The 12698-nt window shown below is 40.3% G+C and overlaps 1 protein-coding gene across 2 annotated transcripts in view; it reads left to right on the top strand.

Annotated features, from left to right (window-relative positions):
* Positions 1-12698, top strand: part of FLT1 (fms-related tyrosine kinase 1) — a 114122-nt gene that overhangs the window by 17397 nt on the left and 84027 nt on the right. For both annotated transcript variants that reach the window (XM_010572692.1, XM_010572693.1), the window contains one exon: positions 8556-8680. In XM_010572692.1, the coding sequence (XP_010570994.1) occupies positions 8556-8680 (125 nt within the window). The remainder of the gene's footprint in view (positions 1-8555; positions 8681-12698) is intronic.

Here is a 12698-nt window from a genome sequence, read left to right as displayed (position 1 = left end):
AATAAAATTAATAGATTACTGCAAGATATCAGGATTCACAGATTTTGAAAGCCCATATTACAGAGAATGTGCAACTGGAAGTTCTCCAAATTATGTGTCTGCTGCTTCTAACGAGTTCACATCAGAGTGAATTAGCCTTTGTTTTCATTTTGTGACACAAAGAGTGGGACTGGTGCTGTGAAAAAGCAGAATGAAATGGACCTCTCACTACAGTGATAGGAAATAAGATAGCTCCCCCCATTATTGTGTGTTGCTTTATTGAGAGTTATTGAATAATTCATGCTGTTCATCCTGCTTTCTTTCATCGAAATATACCACAGTGTTTTTCTCACCCAACTATTTCCATATAATTTACTGGATATCCAACTACAGATGCATCCATGGAAGCATAACCAAAGTAGGTTATTCATTTAGTGACCAACGTTTTCCGCTGCCTAGGAAAACTTACACTTTTCTTGGATGACTTTTGCAAGTTTCCCATCATGGGACCTTCTTGAACCTCCCACCTTGGATGTCATCTCTATCTGAGATCTACCCACAATCCTCTCCATTCACCACATGAGAAGAGCAAGGATGGTTGTGTCTCTGACTGAGAACCTCTCTGCTAAACCCATTTTACGATATAAGAGATTCCTTTACGTTCTCTTGATCCCTTTCCTGTTTGAAGTGTTAATTTTTCTGGATCCTGAATTTTTACAAATGGAAGAAACAACCAGTCTTTCTAACTCTTGACTGCTTCCTGAATTGTATGTAGCTTGCTTGCATCTGGAAGAGATCCTCAGTTAGATCTATGTGAACCAAGGTTACCTGCCTAATTTGCATGGTGATGGAAGAGAAACATATCATTGGAGAAATAGGTTTTTTTTGGACAGTCGTCTCCCCCACCCCCAGTCAGTTAAGTAAGACCGCCTGGGTGTCTTATTTTTGTTGATTTTTCAAGGACATTCAGTCATTAAATGTTGTTGTCACTGTTGAATATAGGATTAGATTACATTTCTCCTCCTACCTTAGTTGCCAAAAAACAGTAAAATGTTTAAGGGACAAACCTGTATTAAGCTTAGATCTCTTTGGCATCTTAATTTTCTGAATTTGACAATCCTTTTGCTTGAAAACCGATTTCTTAACACTTAAGTGTTGATTGTGTCCTACCAAGCACGTATGACAGTTAGGGCAAACCCCTGATAACGAGGGAGGCTGCAAGGTGACTGCTCATTTAATGCCTATTGAAAGTGTCACTTTGTCCTAAGGTGGGAAAAGGGATACTAGTCCTCCAAAAAATCTACAATTTCAGGAAGAATTGTTGAGTAAGTTGAAAAGATACAAGATACCGAGTACCCAAACTCACCCTTTCTGATCAGTGTAGTGTTAGCATTTGGAAAGGAAATACTTAAGGAATCTCTTAATGTAAGTCATTGTTCCTGTGAACATGCATGAAATTCAATTATCTGGCGCAAGTGGAGGTGAGACGGGAGTGACAAAATCCTCTGTCAAGACTACCGTTCTTGAGTTTAGTTTTATTTTAAATGAACTTGTGGGTGCTTAGGAAATAAACATTTGTAAAATTTGGGTCCCTCCTAGTTTTGTATTGTTTCCTGTGGCAGGACGTTGTGTCAGTCCATTTCCCATATTAGCTCCATGTGGATCACCGAGGTGCCTGTTTCCCATGTCTTAGCATGCTGCAGATGAGAACAAATAGTTGCTATTTACAAACACAGAATCTGAATCAGGAAAGTTGATATTGTTTGTACAGGAAGTCATCACTTATTGTTTTAAAAATGTTATTCATTTCCGTAATTAGAGTGATACTGAATATGAACTGGATTTAAAAAAAAAAAAAAAAACCACAACAAAACAATAAACCCAGTAAGTCCTCTGGGTCAGTAAGGAGTGTATGCTATGGCAGAAGATGAGCTTCTATAGACAAAACCAAGACGCAGGACGATGAGATGGAGAATGCAAGTCCCAGTGCCCCAGGATGACTTGAAACGTTTCTGAAGAAGCCCTGTGTTTGGGTGATGGAGAACGGGCAGGCTGGTGACTTCTCTTGTGGGAGCTAGTCCTGACACCACCCTTCTTTCAGCTGGAGAGGTCACTACTGAGTTGCACGGGGGAGTGAGCGCGCAGTATGTACTGCAGCAACTTTTGACCACACACAGCTCAGGAATTGAGACATCAAGTGAGGGAAATGAATTCTCTTAAGAGCCTTGGACTTTGCTCTAAGAAAACTGATGGCCTGACTTCCACCACAAGGCATGGGAAAAAATCTGAAATGAAGCAAAGCCTCTTTGCCAATTTCTCCACTATCTCGGACCCAAAACTGCTCGGATCTTTGTTTTGTTACACAACCGCAGCATTTAGTGGTAGTAAAAATGGAAAGATTTGTAATGAACATTCACTGCATACGTTGGAGTGAGGCATGGGGAATTTTCTGCTTGAAAAGAGATAATTATAGAATAAAGACATTCAAGAAACACCAAATTATCAGCAGGCTGTTTTGAAACCTCTGTAGATTTCCCTGGGGACAGTGCTAAAGGCTTTTATTTCTGCCTGCCTGGTATCTCCAAGACACTCTTTTCCAGTTGCTGGAGTTCATTTGCTTTCTTCAAAAAATGTGCAGTTCTCTTCATTCTCTCATCATCTCTTGCCTTTGATCGATTGTTGCCATGGTGTGACAGAGAAAAAGCATATCGGTTCAATTACATTGATATATCAAGGTTAGATTTTTGCAAGAATTTAAACAAACTTTGATTCAAGTTGAAGTGTTGCTACTTCCTGTGATGAAGACAGCTTTCAGCTATTAATATACAAGAGTAATATCTTAATTCTGTTGCAACAGAGAATTCTTCTCTAAGTGAAGTTGTACTAGGGTATTAGCTCATTTCTTAGTGAATGTTCTCCCTCTCCTTGTCTCTCCTCACACTCCTGCCGTGCATGCCTTCTGACCGCACACTTTTCCTTGCAAAATGAGACATGTACTGGTACTTCAATCAAGCACCGTTCAAAATATTCCATTTTAAAATCAGACCTCTAGGCTGAGTGAGTTGTCTATTCTCTTTCTGTGCTTAACAGAGAGAAGAAAGGACCTTCTGGTACGTATTTCTCATCACTGACTTTACAAGGCATCTGGAGAACAAGCTTAGAAATAGACGTCTTGCTTTGAGATGATTTAAGTCAGGTGACACAAATCAGAGCTGGGTAATTAGAGGTACAAGTCCTGAGAGTACTTGACTCACCAATGCCTGGAATGTCTAACATGTCCACTAGTTTTGGATATTTGGCTTGAGATGTGTCTCAGATTGGACAGTCCAAAATGAAGGGCTTTAGCATTAGTGAATGCTTCAAAATGTAAGCCTTCGAAGTGCCAAAACATCTGGGGTTTTGAGTGCCTTTTTGAACTCTAGAGTTGTATTCTGCAAGTGCTGACCGTCTGGCATCTCCTTGGGAGGTCCACTTGTTGACAGATAGCTGGATCCAGCCCCAAAACTGACAGGGATTTAAGATTTAGCTTGAATGGATTGACTCCTGTAACCCCAAAGGTACTGTGTTGCAGAACAGAAAGGGTATCAAAAGAGTTCCCCTAAAGAGTCTCTTAAGATCAGAAGCATCAAAATCAAAATAATTCAACAGGTGAAAAAAGCAGTAAGACAAAACACCCTGAAAGCCAACAGAAAGGGAGATTTTCTTCTTCTTATTCAGAAATAATGTACTGACAGAAGAACCTGCTGAGGCCTGGGAAACTCTTCCTCCCCTGTGCCTTTTTTCTGTCTTTGCTTTTGGCACAGTTTTAGTGTATGAGCAGTACAGTTTTGGCTTACACTGTCAGAGTCAAAAATATGATAGTGCTCCTGTTACGAAAAGGAAACTAGTTGAAATTAAGCTATGCTACAGCTGTATCAAGTACGCGGACACATTTTTTAGTGTCTAATGAGGTTCCTGTTACAAAACAGAGCCCTCTAGGACTTGCTGACGTCAATCACCTATAACTGCCATGCTTTTGTCATTGCGTGTATATGGACTTCACATCACAGTACACGGTGTTGAGCAGAGCATGTGTGGATGTCTTGGCAGCATCAAAGGCCATGCACTAAGCCCTCCAAGGTCCTTCTTCCTCACCAAAGTTTATAGCTCCTACTGAAACAGAAATAATATTTCCAAGATGAACTATCATGAGGGAGGGATACATCTGAAAAAGTGTTCCTAATGCCCAGTAGCATTTCTAGACATCGCTTTCTGGACATAGTAATTGCTCTAGGGTGGATTTCCTGGCTTATGTGGGTAAGAAAGTTTTTCCTTAAGAGTTTTAACTGTATTTTTTATGTGCGTTATGGACCTACATTGATGATAGCATAGTATAACTAGCCCCAAAGGAAAACAAACCAACCCACCTAAAAATCACTGTACAACTATGCTAGCAATGCTTTGTGTCTGAATGTGCTCCAGATATAAAGTATTCCACGCCTTTTTATTTCTATTTTTTTTTCCTGGACTTCTGTGATTATTAATTTATATCTCAAGCCTTCCTTCGAGGTTTAGAAATCGTTTGAATTTGAAGAGTATTATTTTACAGGCTAAGAGGCAAGAGTGGAAAAGCCCTTCTTGCAGATAGGTGGTGTGCTTCCAGACATACAAAATGGGAATTTTTTTTAAGGAACATAGAAGCCTATATGTGAGCAGGTTGAACAGGTGTGTTTCCTAAGGCGTGATTAATCTCATTGTAAAACAGATGTCTAAAACAGGTCAGATGAGTCCCATGGTTTTCCCCGGTGACAACACTAACAGTTTGGCCACGTAGCTTGGTGAGAAATCTCTATACTTTAGATGTGTAAGTGAGATGAGAGCCACTCTTGGTGTGCAAGGTTCTCCTCAAATTACTTCTAAACAGCCCTACTAATTTAGCTGGGATAAATAAAGTTAGTTAGGGTGAATCCCTGCAATGGAAAGGGGAATTTGGCAATTTACCTATTAACTTTAATGAAGTTTGCATGTCTGTACTTTAGTGAAGACTTTGGTCCTCTTCACGTGCACGAGGGAAAAGAGTGTTATGTGAATGTGAGGAAACTGTTTTGGCTCTTTTAGCCTGAAAAAAATCTTAATGATGAGCCAAGTGTAAGTAGGTATTTTGGAAGAACTTCAGAAGACAAACTTTCAGAGATTTCAAGGAGCTCAGATTTTCCTGCAGAGACTTTTCTTCTTGCAAATGTATGTGTAATCTGACTCACATAGTTCAGATTATTAAAAACAAACCAAACCCATGAACAGTAGCTGAAGCCTGTGGAAATAAAGAACCTCTCCACCTTTTCTGATTTTGGCATTTCAAGTGTTGGCTAATTTAGTTGTTTGTGCAAACCCCATAAATAGTCTAGACAGGTTACTGATACCAGACATAATATTGCTTGTGTTAAGCCTCCTATCAAGTTTGTATCTGGCTGCCAACCAGCTTAATAAAAAGCTGCTATTTATGTTCTTCAACAATATAGCAAGTGACCTTCATGGATTTTGTGATTTCATGAATGCTCTTTGTGGTTTCACATTGATTGTAACTAAGAGATATTGTAAGGAACACAGTCAAACCAGCACACAGTCATTAATTCCAGGCACAATTTAAAAATACACTAAACTGACTTTTAAAGTAACCTTTAGCATATGCAAATATTCTGGCTGTCCATCTTTCATTTTGCTACTCTTGCAGGCAGCTCTGAAGCAAAAAAAAAAAACCACAAAAACAAAAGCAAAACCAACCAATGAAAAATTTTTTTTTAAAGAAAGATCAACCCTCTTAGATCTTCCATTCCAAATCCTGATGGAGCTGAATGTGTAACTTGGATGTGGTCTTCAAGATAGGTCAATCCATGATGTTCCTTTTATGTCTAGAGGTTTCTGAACATAAAAGTGAGTGAAGCTGGCCCAGAAGACTGCTGGCAGGAGGTTAGGTCATCCCAGATGTGCTGCCAGCCAGCTGTTCGGGGAAGGATGGCATTTACTTCCACTCAGGAAGGAATTGGGAGGAAATGTAGCAGGAGCCACTGGCAATACCTAGGACTATGATGGGAGGGAAAGAGGGAAAAAAAAGAAGCAAGACTGCTGTTATTTGGGGGACAGAAGGTTTCCACGTTGTTGGCATACCCTGCCAACGTGGCATAACCTGCCCTGGTTCTGCTGTGGGTTCGGCTTTGCCTGATCCAGGCTGGTAGAGTCTGCATCAGATTCTGGTCTTGAGGCACCGAGAGTATCCCCTTATGGCCATTAAGACGGAAGGAGAATAAAATCAAAGGGAATCAGGAAAAGCCTCCACACTCATTATGAAAACAAAACTGTGCTAGGAAACATGATGCGTATTTCTTTTAATCAAAAGCAGGAAGACATTTGGAGCACTTGGGGCCATCAATTGCCCTCCGGCCCACGGCGGAAGTCCCCGGTGATGTCAATGGGAGCTCTGCACGCGAATAACAGGGGCACGGAGACGCCTTGGCGTACCACTGCGGGGATTCTACCAAGAAAGGCTGTGACCGAGCTTTAAAGCCTACTGAGAGCAGCCAGGGCGTTTAGTTGACTTTTACAGAGCACTTCATTGACTTCTCCAGGCTCGAATGTGCATTTCCATTGAAGAAGGAGGAAAAAAAAAAAAAAAGCCAATCGTGGTGTTTTGTGCTTGTTTCCTGTCCCTGCCTTCAGATGGGCAGGAATTCGGTGAGGTCTGAGCCGCACAGCCCCCACCGCCTCAATATTGGCATCAGTCAGTGGTGACACTGTGTCTGCAGACAGCACCGGTAGTCCCCAGAACAGCTCTTCCTCACGCTTGTAATGATCTGGAGATTATGATACAGGAAACTACTTTGCAAAGCTTGCTGGTTTTGGGCAGGAGCTCTTAATTTTGTGACAAAGACAAACGAGTCTTTGGGGAGTAGTAAATCCGTTTGTCTGGTGATGTTAAGGGGCAGGTGACCTCTTCTGTGGCTGCAGCCCCTGGAACAAAAAAGGTTCTTTTCACCGTGCTACAAACAGGTTCATTCTTGGTCTTTCCTTGAATCGTACAGCAGAGGAAATGTCAACCTAACAAGTCCTTAGGGTATTTTTTATTACATACGCATCCCCTATTACTCATAAGTTCCTTTTGCGATTTCAGTGGACATTTAACACCTATTATTAAATAAAGCATTGTGGCTTTCATTTCAGAAAGTTTTTGTAACAGTTTCATTAAACCCCTTTAGGAAAACTTTTTCTGTATCCTGGGGTACACTTGAGATCCTCTACCTTAGGATTCTCCCCAGTATAAATTCAAGTAGACTTTGCTTTTCTTCCTGTTTGATATCTCAAACAAAAATATTATTTCATACAATAAGAAAAGGAGATCCTAAGGGCACAACAGCTTTATGACACTGGGAAGTGCAGATCATACTTTTGAAAGAAAAGCAAAAGTAATGTATTTGAAGAACTACTTGAGTGAACATAGGTCAACATGCAGAAGTCTGGGACCAGAACACTTGAATAAAGTATTACAATTTGAGGTTTTATAAAGGGTCAGTTCTTGCTAGCTTTACTCATTTCTTATCCAAGAAAGATTTCCATTGTTTTTTGTAAGGTTTTTGACTGATTGAAAATAATAGGATTTGCCTGAAAACACATTGGAGCTGTAGATAAGGGCAGAACTAAGATCTGAATGTTCCACTTTTTTAAGAGTTAAAACCCAAACCTTATGTGAATTTTGAGGTAGTCTATCTGCGATGTGAGTCAAACCGAACCTTCAGATCTGAACACCTGCAAAGAAGATTTGGAGCCAGAGCCTGTGGCTTGAGCCCCTCTTTGTTAAGTGGCCCAAACAATAGCAGCAGCAATGTTCCCTGTTCCCAGCGCAAGCTATTTATGACAATGTCCTTTGTTACAGGGATTGTTCAAGGGACGGTAAATTACTCTGCCAAGCTTTAGTTATTGAGTCAAAAGGAATTAATGTTTTCCTGGCATTTTCATTTACCTTGTCACTTAAAAAGAGACATATAGGTATTGTGATAGTGGGAAGGAGGAGAATAATTAAGTCTCATTAGTCTGTATTCTCAGAGTTGAAAATATGGCTGCATAATCACAGTAGATTCTTTCTCCTGGTGAAGTCAACGTGAGTTTTCCCCATCAGTTTCCTTGCAGAGAGCAGGAACATGTCCAGTGTAGTGGTTTCCTGATAAGTGAAGTTCAGCTCACTTCCCATATAATTACTTCTCCTGGTGATAATAAAATAGAAATGCCCTGAAATAAAAAACATATATCTCAGCATCATTACAGATGGTGCTGTAATGGGAAAAATGTACTTCAACTGTCCTGGATTTTAATGGAGATACCAAAGTACTGCTACTGATATTGAGTGATAAATATATTTTCAAATACTTAATAATATTTTGCTGAACTTATTTAGATAAAAATAAACAGAAGACTGATTGGAGGACTTTGTCTAGTTTTCATCGTGGATGGGGTTAGTCTGTTCTTTCAAGGCTGTATGCACCGTTACAATTTCCACACACTGTCTTAAGATTTCACATATTAACCTTTTCCTTTTTCTTCTCCTGCAGATACAGGCAATCCATTTGTGGAGATGCACAGTGATATACCTAAAATAATACACATGACTGTGGGAAGAGAAATGATCATTCCATGCAGAGTCACAGCACCAAACATTGCTGTTACTTTAAAAAAGGTACCTCAATCCAAGCATGCTCTGAAGGTGTTATTGTGGATGATGCTTCTTTTGTTTGTTTTTTTTACAACTATTGTAATTCTTTTGAAATATTTCAACAATTTAGTATTTCTTAAACAAGGTTTCTGGGTGTCAGTGTGTTTAGAAATATTTCAACCCTGGAGGCTTCATCTCGTATCTCACAGAAGGGCTTCATCAAATCTCTTACATTGGCTGAGAATTTTCTGAAGAAAATGAAACTTTTCATACCATTTTATTAAATCTTCACTGACAAAGATTTCTTAAGCCCAGGAAGGAATTTCTTGTTAGGAGAAGAGATTTCCTCCCACCTCTTCCCTTGCCCTTCCTCCCCTTTCCTCTTCTGTCCTCTGGAACAGCCGGTGAGTGCAGTCCCTGGGGATTTGCTGGGGCTGTACAAGGATCTCTCAAGCCTTTGCCCTACCTCACTCCCACCGGTGACTTTGCTGCTTCCTTTTACATATGAGTGCACTTATCAGACAAGGGGTGGTTTCTCTTTGCAGGGAAACGTGCAGAGTTTGAGACGGTGTGGCCAGTATTAGAAAACCTAGACATTTTTCATGTTTTGGGGAAACCACTTCTTTCCCAGGTGCCTTGAGAGTTACGTGGACAGGTAACTGACCTATATGTATGTAGTGAAGTACCTCGTATCAAGACAGGGAATGGTGCTTCTTTTTTTTAAAGTTCCTTTGTTTGCCTTAAAAATTAAGTGGAAGTGCCAGTGATGTTTTGTTTCTAAATAAAGGGAGTTCTGTACATAGTGGCATAAATGTTCATCACTGTCACACGGAAAAGAAACTTGTCTTTTTATAGAATAACATGCAATTGCCAAATCGTACCACTGTAAGATGCTTATCTAGATCAATACAAGTCTTTGATTCCTCTTTGAATATAGACTTTTACACAAGCCACAGATTTGATCCTGTGTTTTAACTTGACCTGGAGGTTTACAAATTCTATCCAGTGCTGCTTTGCTAATATAGATACAGATTTTGCCTCTTGGTTTCCACCTATTAAATCACGTGAAAGAAAGCACAATTCAGGAAAAGAAAGTAATCTGACCTAGGATGTTACCATATGTATGTGTATAAACACACACACACACACACACACTTCTGCAAGAAGTGCACCAGGGGTGGATGATGCACAAGATTCTGTGGCTGTAGAATCAAAAGTAAATGAGGTTTGGCTTTCAGTAAGGTGGGTGTTGTAAAGTGGGAACTTATCTGGACACTGTAGTATTGCATCTGAAATCTCAGCATATTAAATTCCTAAGCGAGAAAATTTCTGTCAGGTTTCTCTCTTATTGAACAATATAAAACCAATTTTTTTCTCCTTGTTTGGAGGAGATTGAGACATATCTACTCTCTTTTTTCATATCAACTTGCCTTTAGCTTGAGGTTGTGGTGTAAGGCACATCTTTACACCATCAAAACCAGATGTAATACTCTGGGAAGGAGAAAGAGGAGGTGGAGCCAAGTCTCGAAAGAAAGGATTGGTTGCTTACATGTTTTGCATTCCAGGAAAAATAAATGTGTTCCCTTATTAATCGCAGAATTTCCTGAAGCATGTAAGCTACAATGCATTACATCATATCTTACTTTATTATTATCTGTGCACCCATATATGAAGATTCCAGCAAGTTTTTGCTCACATAGCAATTAAGAGATGTGTTAAATGCATTTCACAGCTGCAGGCGTACTACTTCTGGAGAGCTGGCAAAAGCTATTCTGTTTTCCATTCAGCGATAAAGGAAGAAGTCAGAGTCCCCATAATGCAATCCTATGGAGCTGGAAAGAAAACCCCAGCATTAGAGTCATTAGGTTCTGCATTCTCTATTGCCAGGAAGTAAAATTATGAAATACTTTTTGGTAATCTCTCTCTTCTGGAAGGACTTGTTACAGATGCCTGAGCACTGCCTCCAGCATTTTGTTCCTGTGCAGTGCTACTTCTTGGTTTTAATGGACCAATGTGGGAAAGGTTTATTATCCATCTTCAACACTACAAATTAATTTTTTACTAAAACTGCATCTTTACCTTAGTCAACCTTTTTGAGATACTGTGTTGCCCTTAACTTCCAGGCTGAACACCTGTGCAAATTGTATTCTATAGCATGGCAATCATATACAACACAGGAGGAATCTTAAAAATCAAGAAGCTAATAAAACAGGCATTGGGAAATGGGGATGGAGCTTTTCATTCCTATTTCAAATTCAGGCTTCAGGTCCTGTTATAACCTATATCTGCAACAGCTGTTGGCTCTTTCTCTTCCTCATCATATGAAGATCTGTGGAATCAATCAACAGATTTGATCTAATGCTTAATAGACAGATATCCAGAGCCTCTGGATCTATCATTCTTATCAATATGATTCTGGAAGCCTCAATCAAGATCACTAAAATAAGATAAACCTTATTGCAAGTAAGGTGTGCACTTCTCTTGCCTCTTCATTTACTCTTATCTTGCTGAATAGAGAAAGCACCACCTTTTGGTACAATGGTTTGATCCCTCTGTTTATTCTCCTTTTGGATTCTCTGTCATAAAGTCAACAATGACATTCATGAGAATAGAGGTAAACAAGCTTCAGCATAAGGAATAAAAAGAGGAAAAAAAACCCCAAGGATGTTGAGAGTCGTACATGTGGACAGTCTGAATTCTTAATAATGTCACTTCGTCCTTCCCAAATTGATGGAAGGGGAAACATGAAAGAAAAGACAAGCATTCAAAAGTCTAACGTACATTTTTACTATACTTTCAGCTGGGTCTTTCCAATACAATCTGCCTTTGGAGACGTGGGGAACCACACCTTGACTATATACCCTTGACCATACGTATATGCCCAAAACCTTGTGGTAGTACTGTGTTAATGCCACCAGGTACCAAAAAGGTTCAGTGGTTGGTGCTGAGCAAAGAAGGAGGCACAGCCTATACCAAAAGAAACTGAAGTCTAGTTTGAAACAAAGTACAAAGAAGGTAAAAGTCCAACACTGCACTGGGAGCCACAGCAATGTGGTTCATGCAGATAAGTACGTAGACAATTAATTCCATGTTTACTGCAGCCGTCGCAACAAACTGAATCTTTGAATGCTTCTATTTGCTGGTACCCATCTGTAACCTATCATTTTGGCTGGATTCATCCTCTGCTTCTTCAGTGGAAATCTCACTGTTCCAGCACTGTGTTTCTTCATAGGTTTTCTACTTCTCTCAGTGATGACCAGTTGGCCAAGTTTTTTTACAAGGCCCTGAACTACACTGGCCCTGCTCTGCATGAGGGATGGACATCTAGAGATCCCTTCCAACCTAAATTATTGTGCGATTCTGGGATTCTCTGTCCTGTACCATCCATGCAGTGATCATCATGGCGATGATGCCGTGTCTCTAGGTGGTGGCCTGGAAGCTGGTTTAGGGCAGAGCAAAACAACTGTGCTTCCCTGAGAATGGGAAGCAGGTCATCTGAACCGGTGGGGTTGGCAGAGGAGAATGGCATGGAGGAGAGCTGGGTAAGAAACTGAAGCAAGTACGGAGAAGATGTAGACCTGTGAAGAGCTGTGAGGGTGAGCACCCAGCCACCGCCCTTGTTCTCTTCTGAGACAAAATCCTGGTATTTCTACCCTCTGAAAGGGACTTGTTGCAGTATTTTGTTTCCCCGCCCCCTCCCAAAAGACTTAGCCACAGACCGGCTGTGTCACAGTGGTCTTTTGCTAGTCATAGACTTCAGTTTTCTAAAGTTTTCCTTACAGTAACTTAAAAGTGTCAAGTTATGCTTTCATATGTGACTGCATGCGACTTCTTGGTCTCGAAGCTGCAAAAATTTACACTCAAAGATGTAGCTCTAGCTGTTTTTGAGGGGTGTCAGATGAGTAAACTGTGCAGGCAAAGACTTGCCTCTGGAGAAGGTGACCCTGTTGGCTATACAGACAACTGACAACATTAGGTGTTGCAAAACAGGATCGTATTTATGAGCACTTTATTTCCAAGACACAGACACTTCCTGTGTCTT

Source organism: Haliaeetus leucocephalus, unplaced genomic scaffold (genome assembly GCF_000737465.1).
Source record: "Haliaeetus leucocephalus isolate CR32 unplaced genomic scaffold, Haliaeetus_leucocephalus-4.0 Scaffold351, whole genome shotgun sequence".
NCBI lineage: Eukaryota > Metazoa > Chordata > Aves > Accipitriformes > Accipitridae > Haliaeetus > Haliaeetus leucocephalus.
This window is presented reverse-complemented; position numbering and strand designations above follow the sequence as displayed.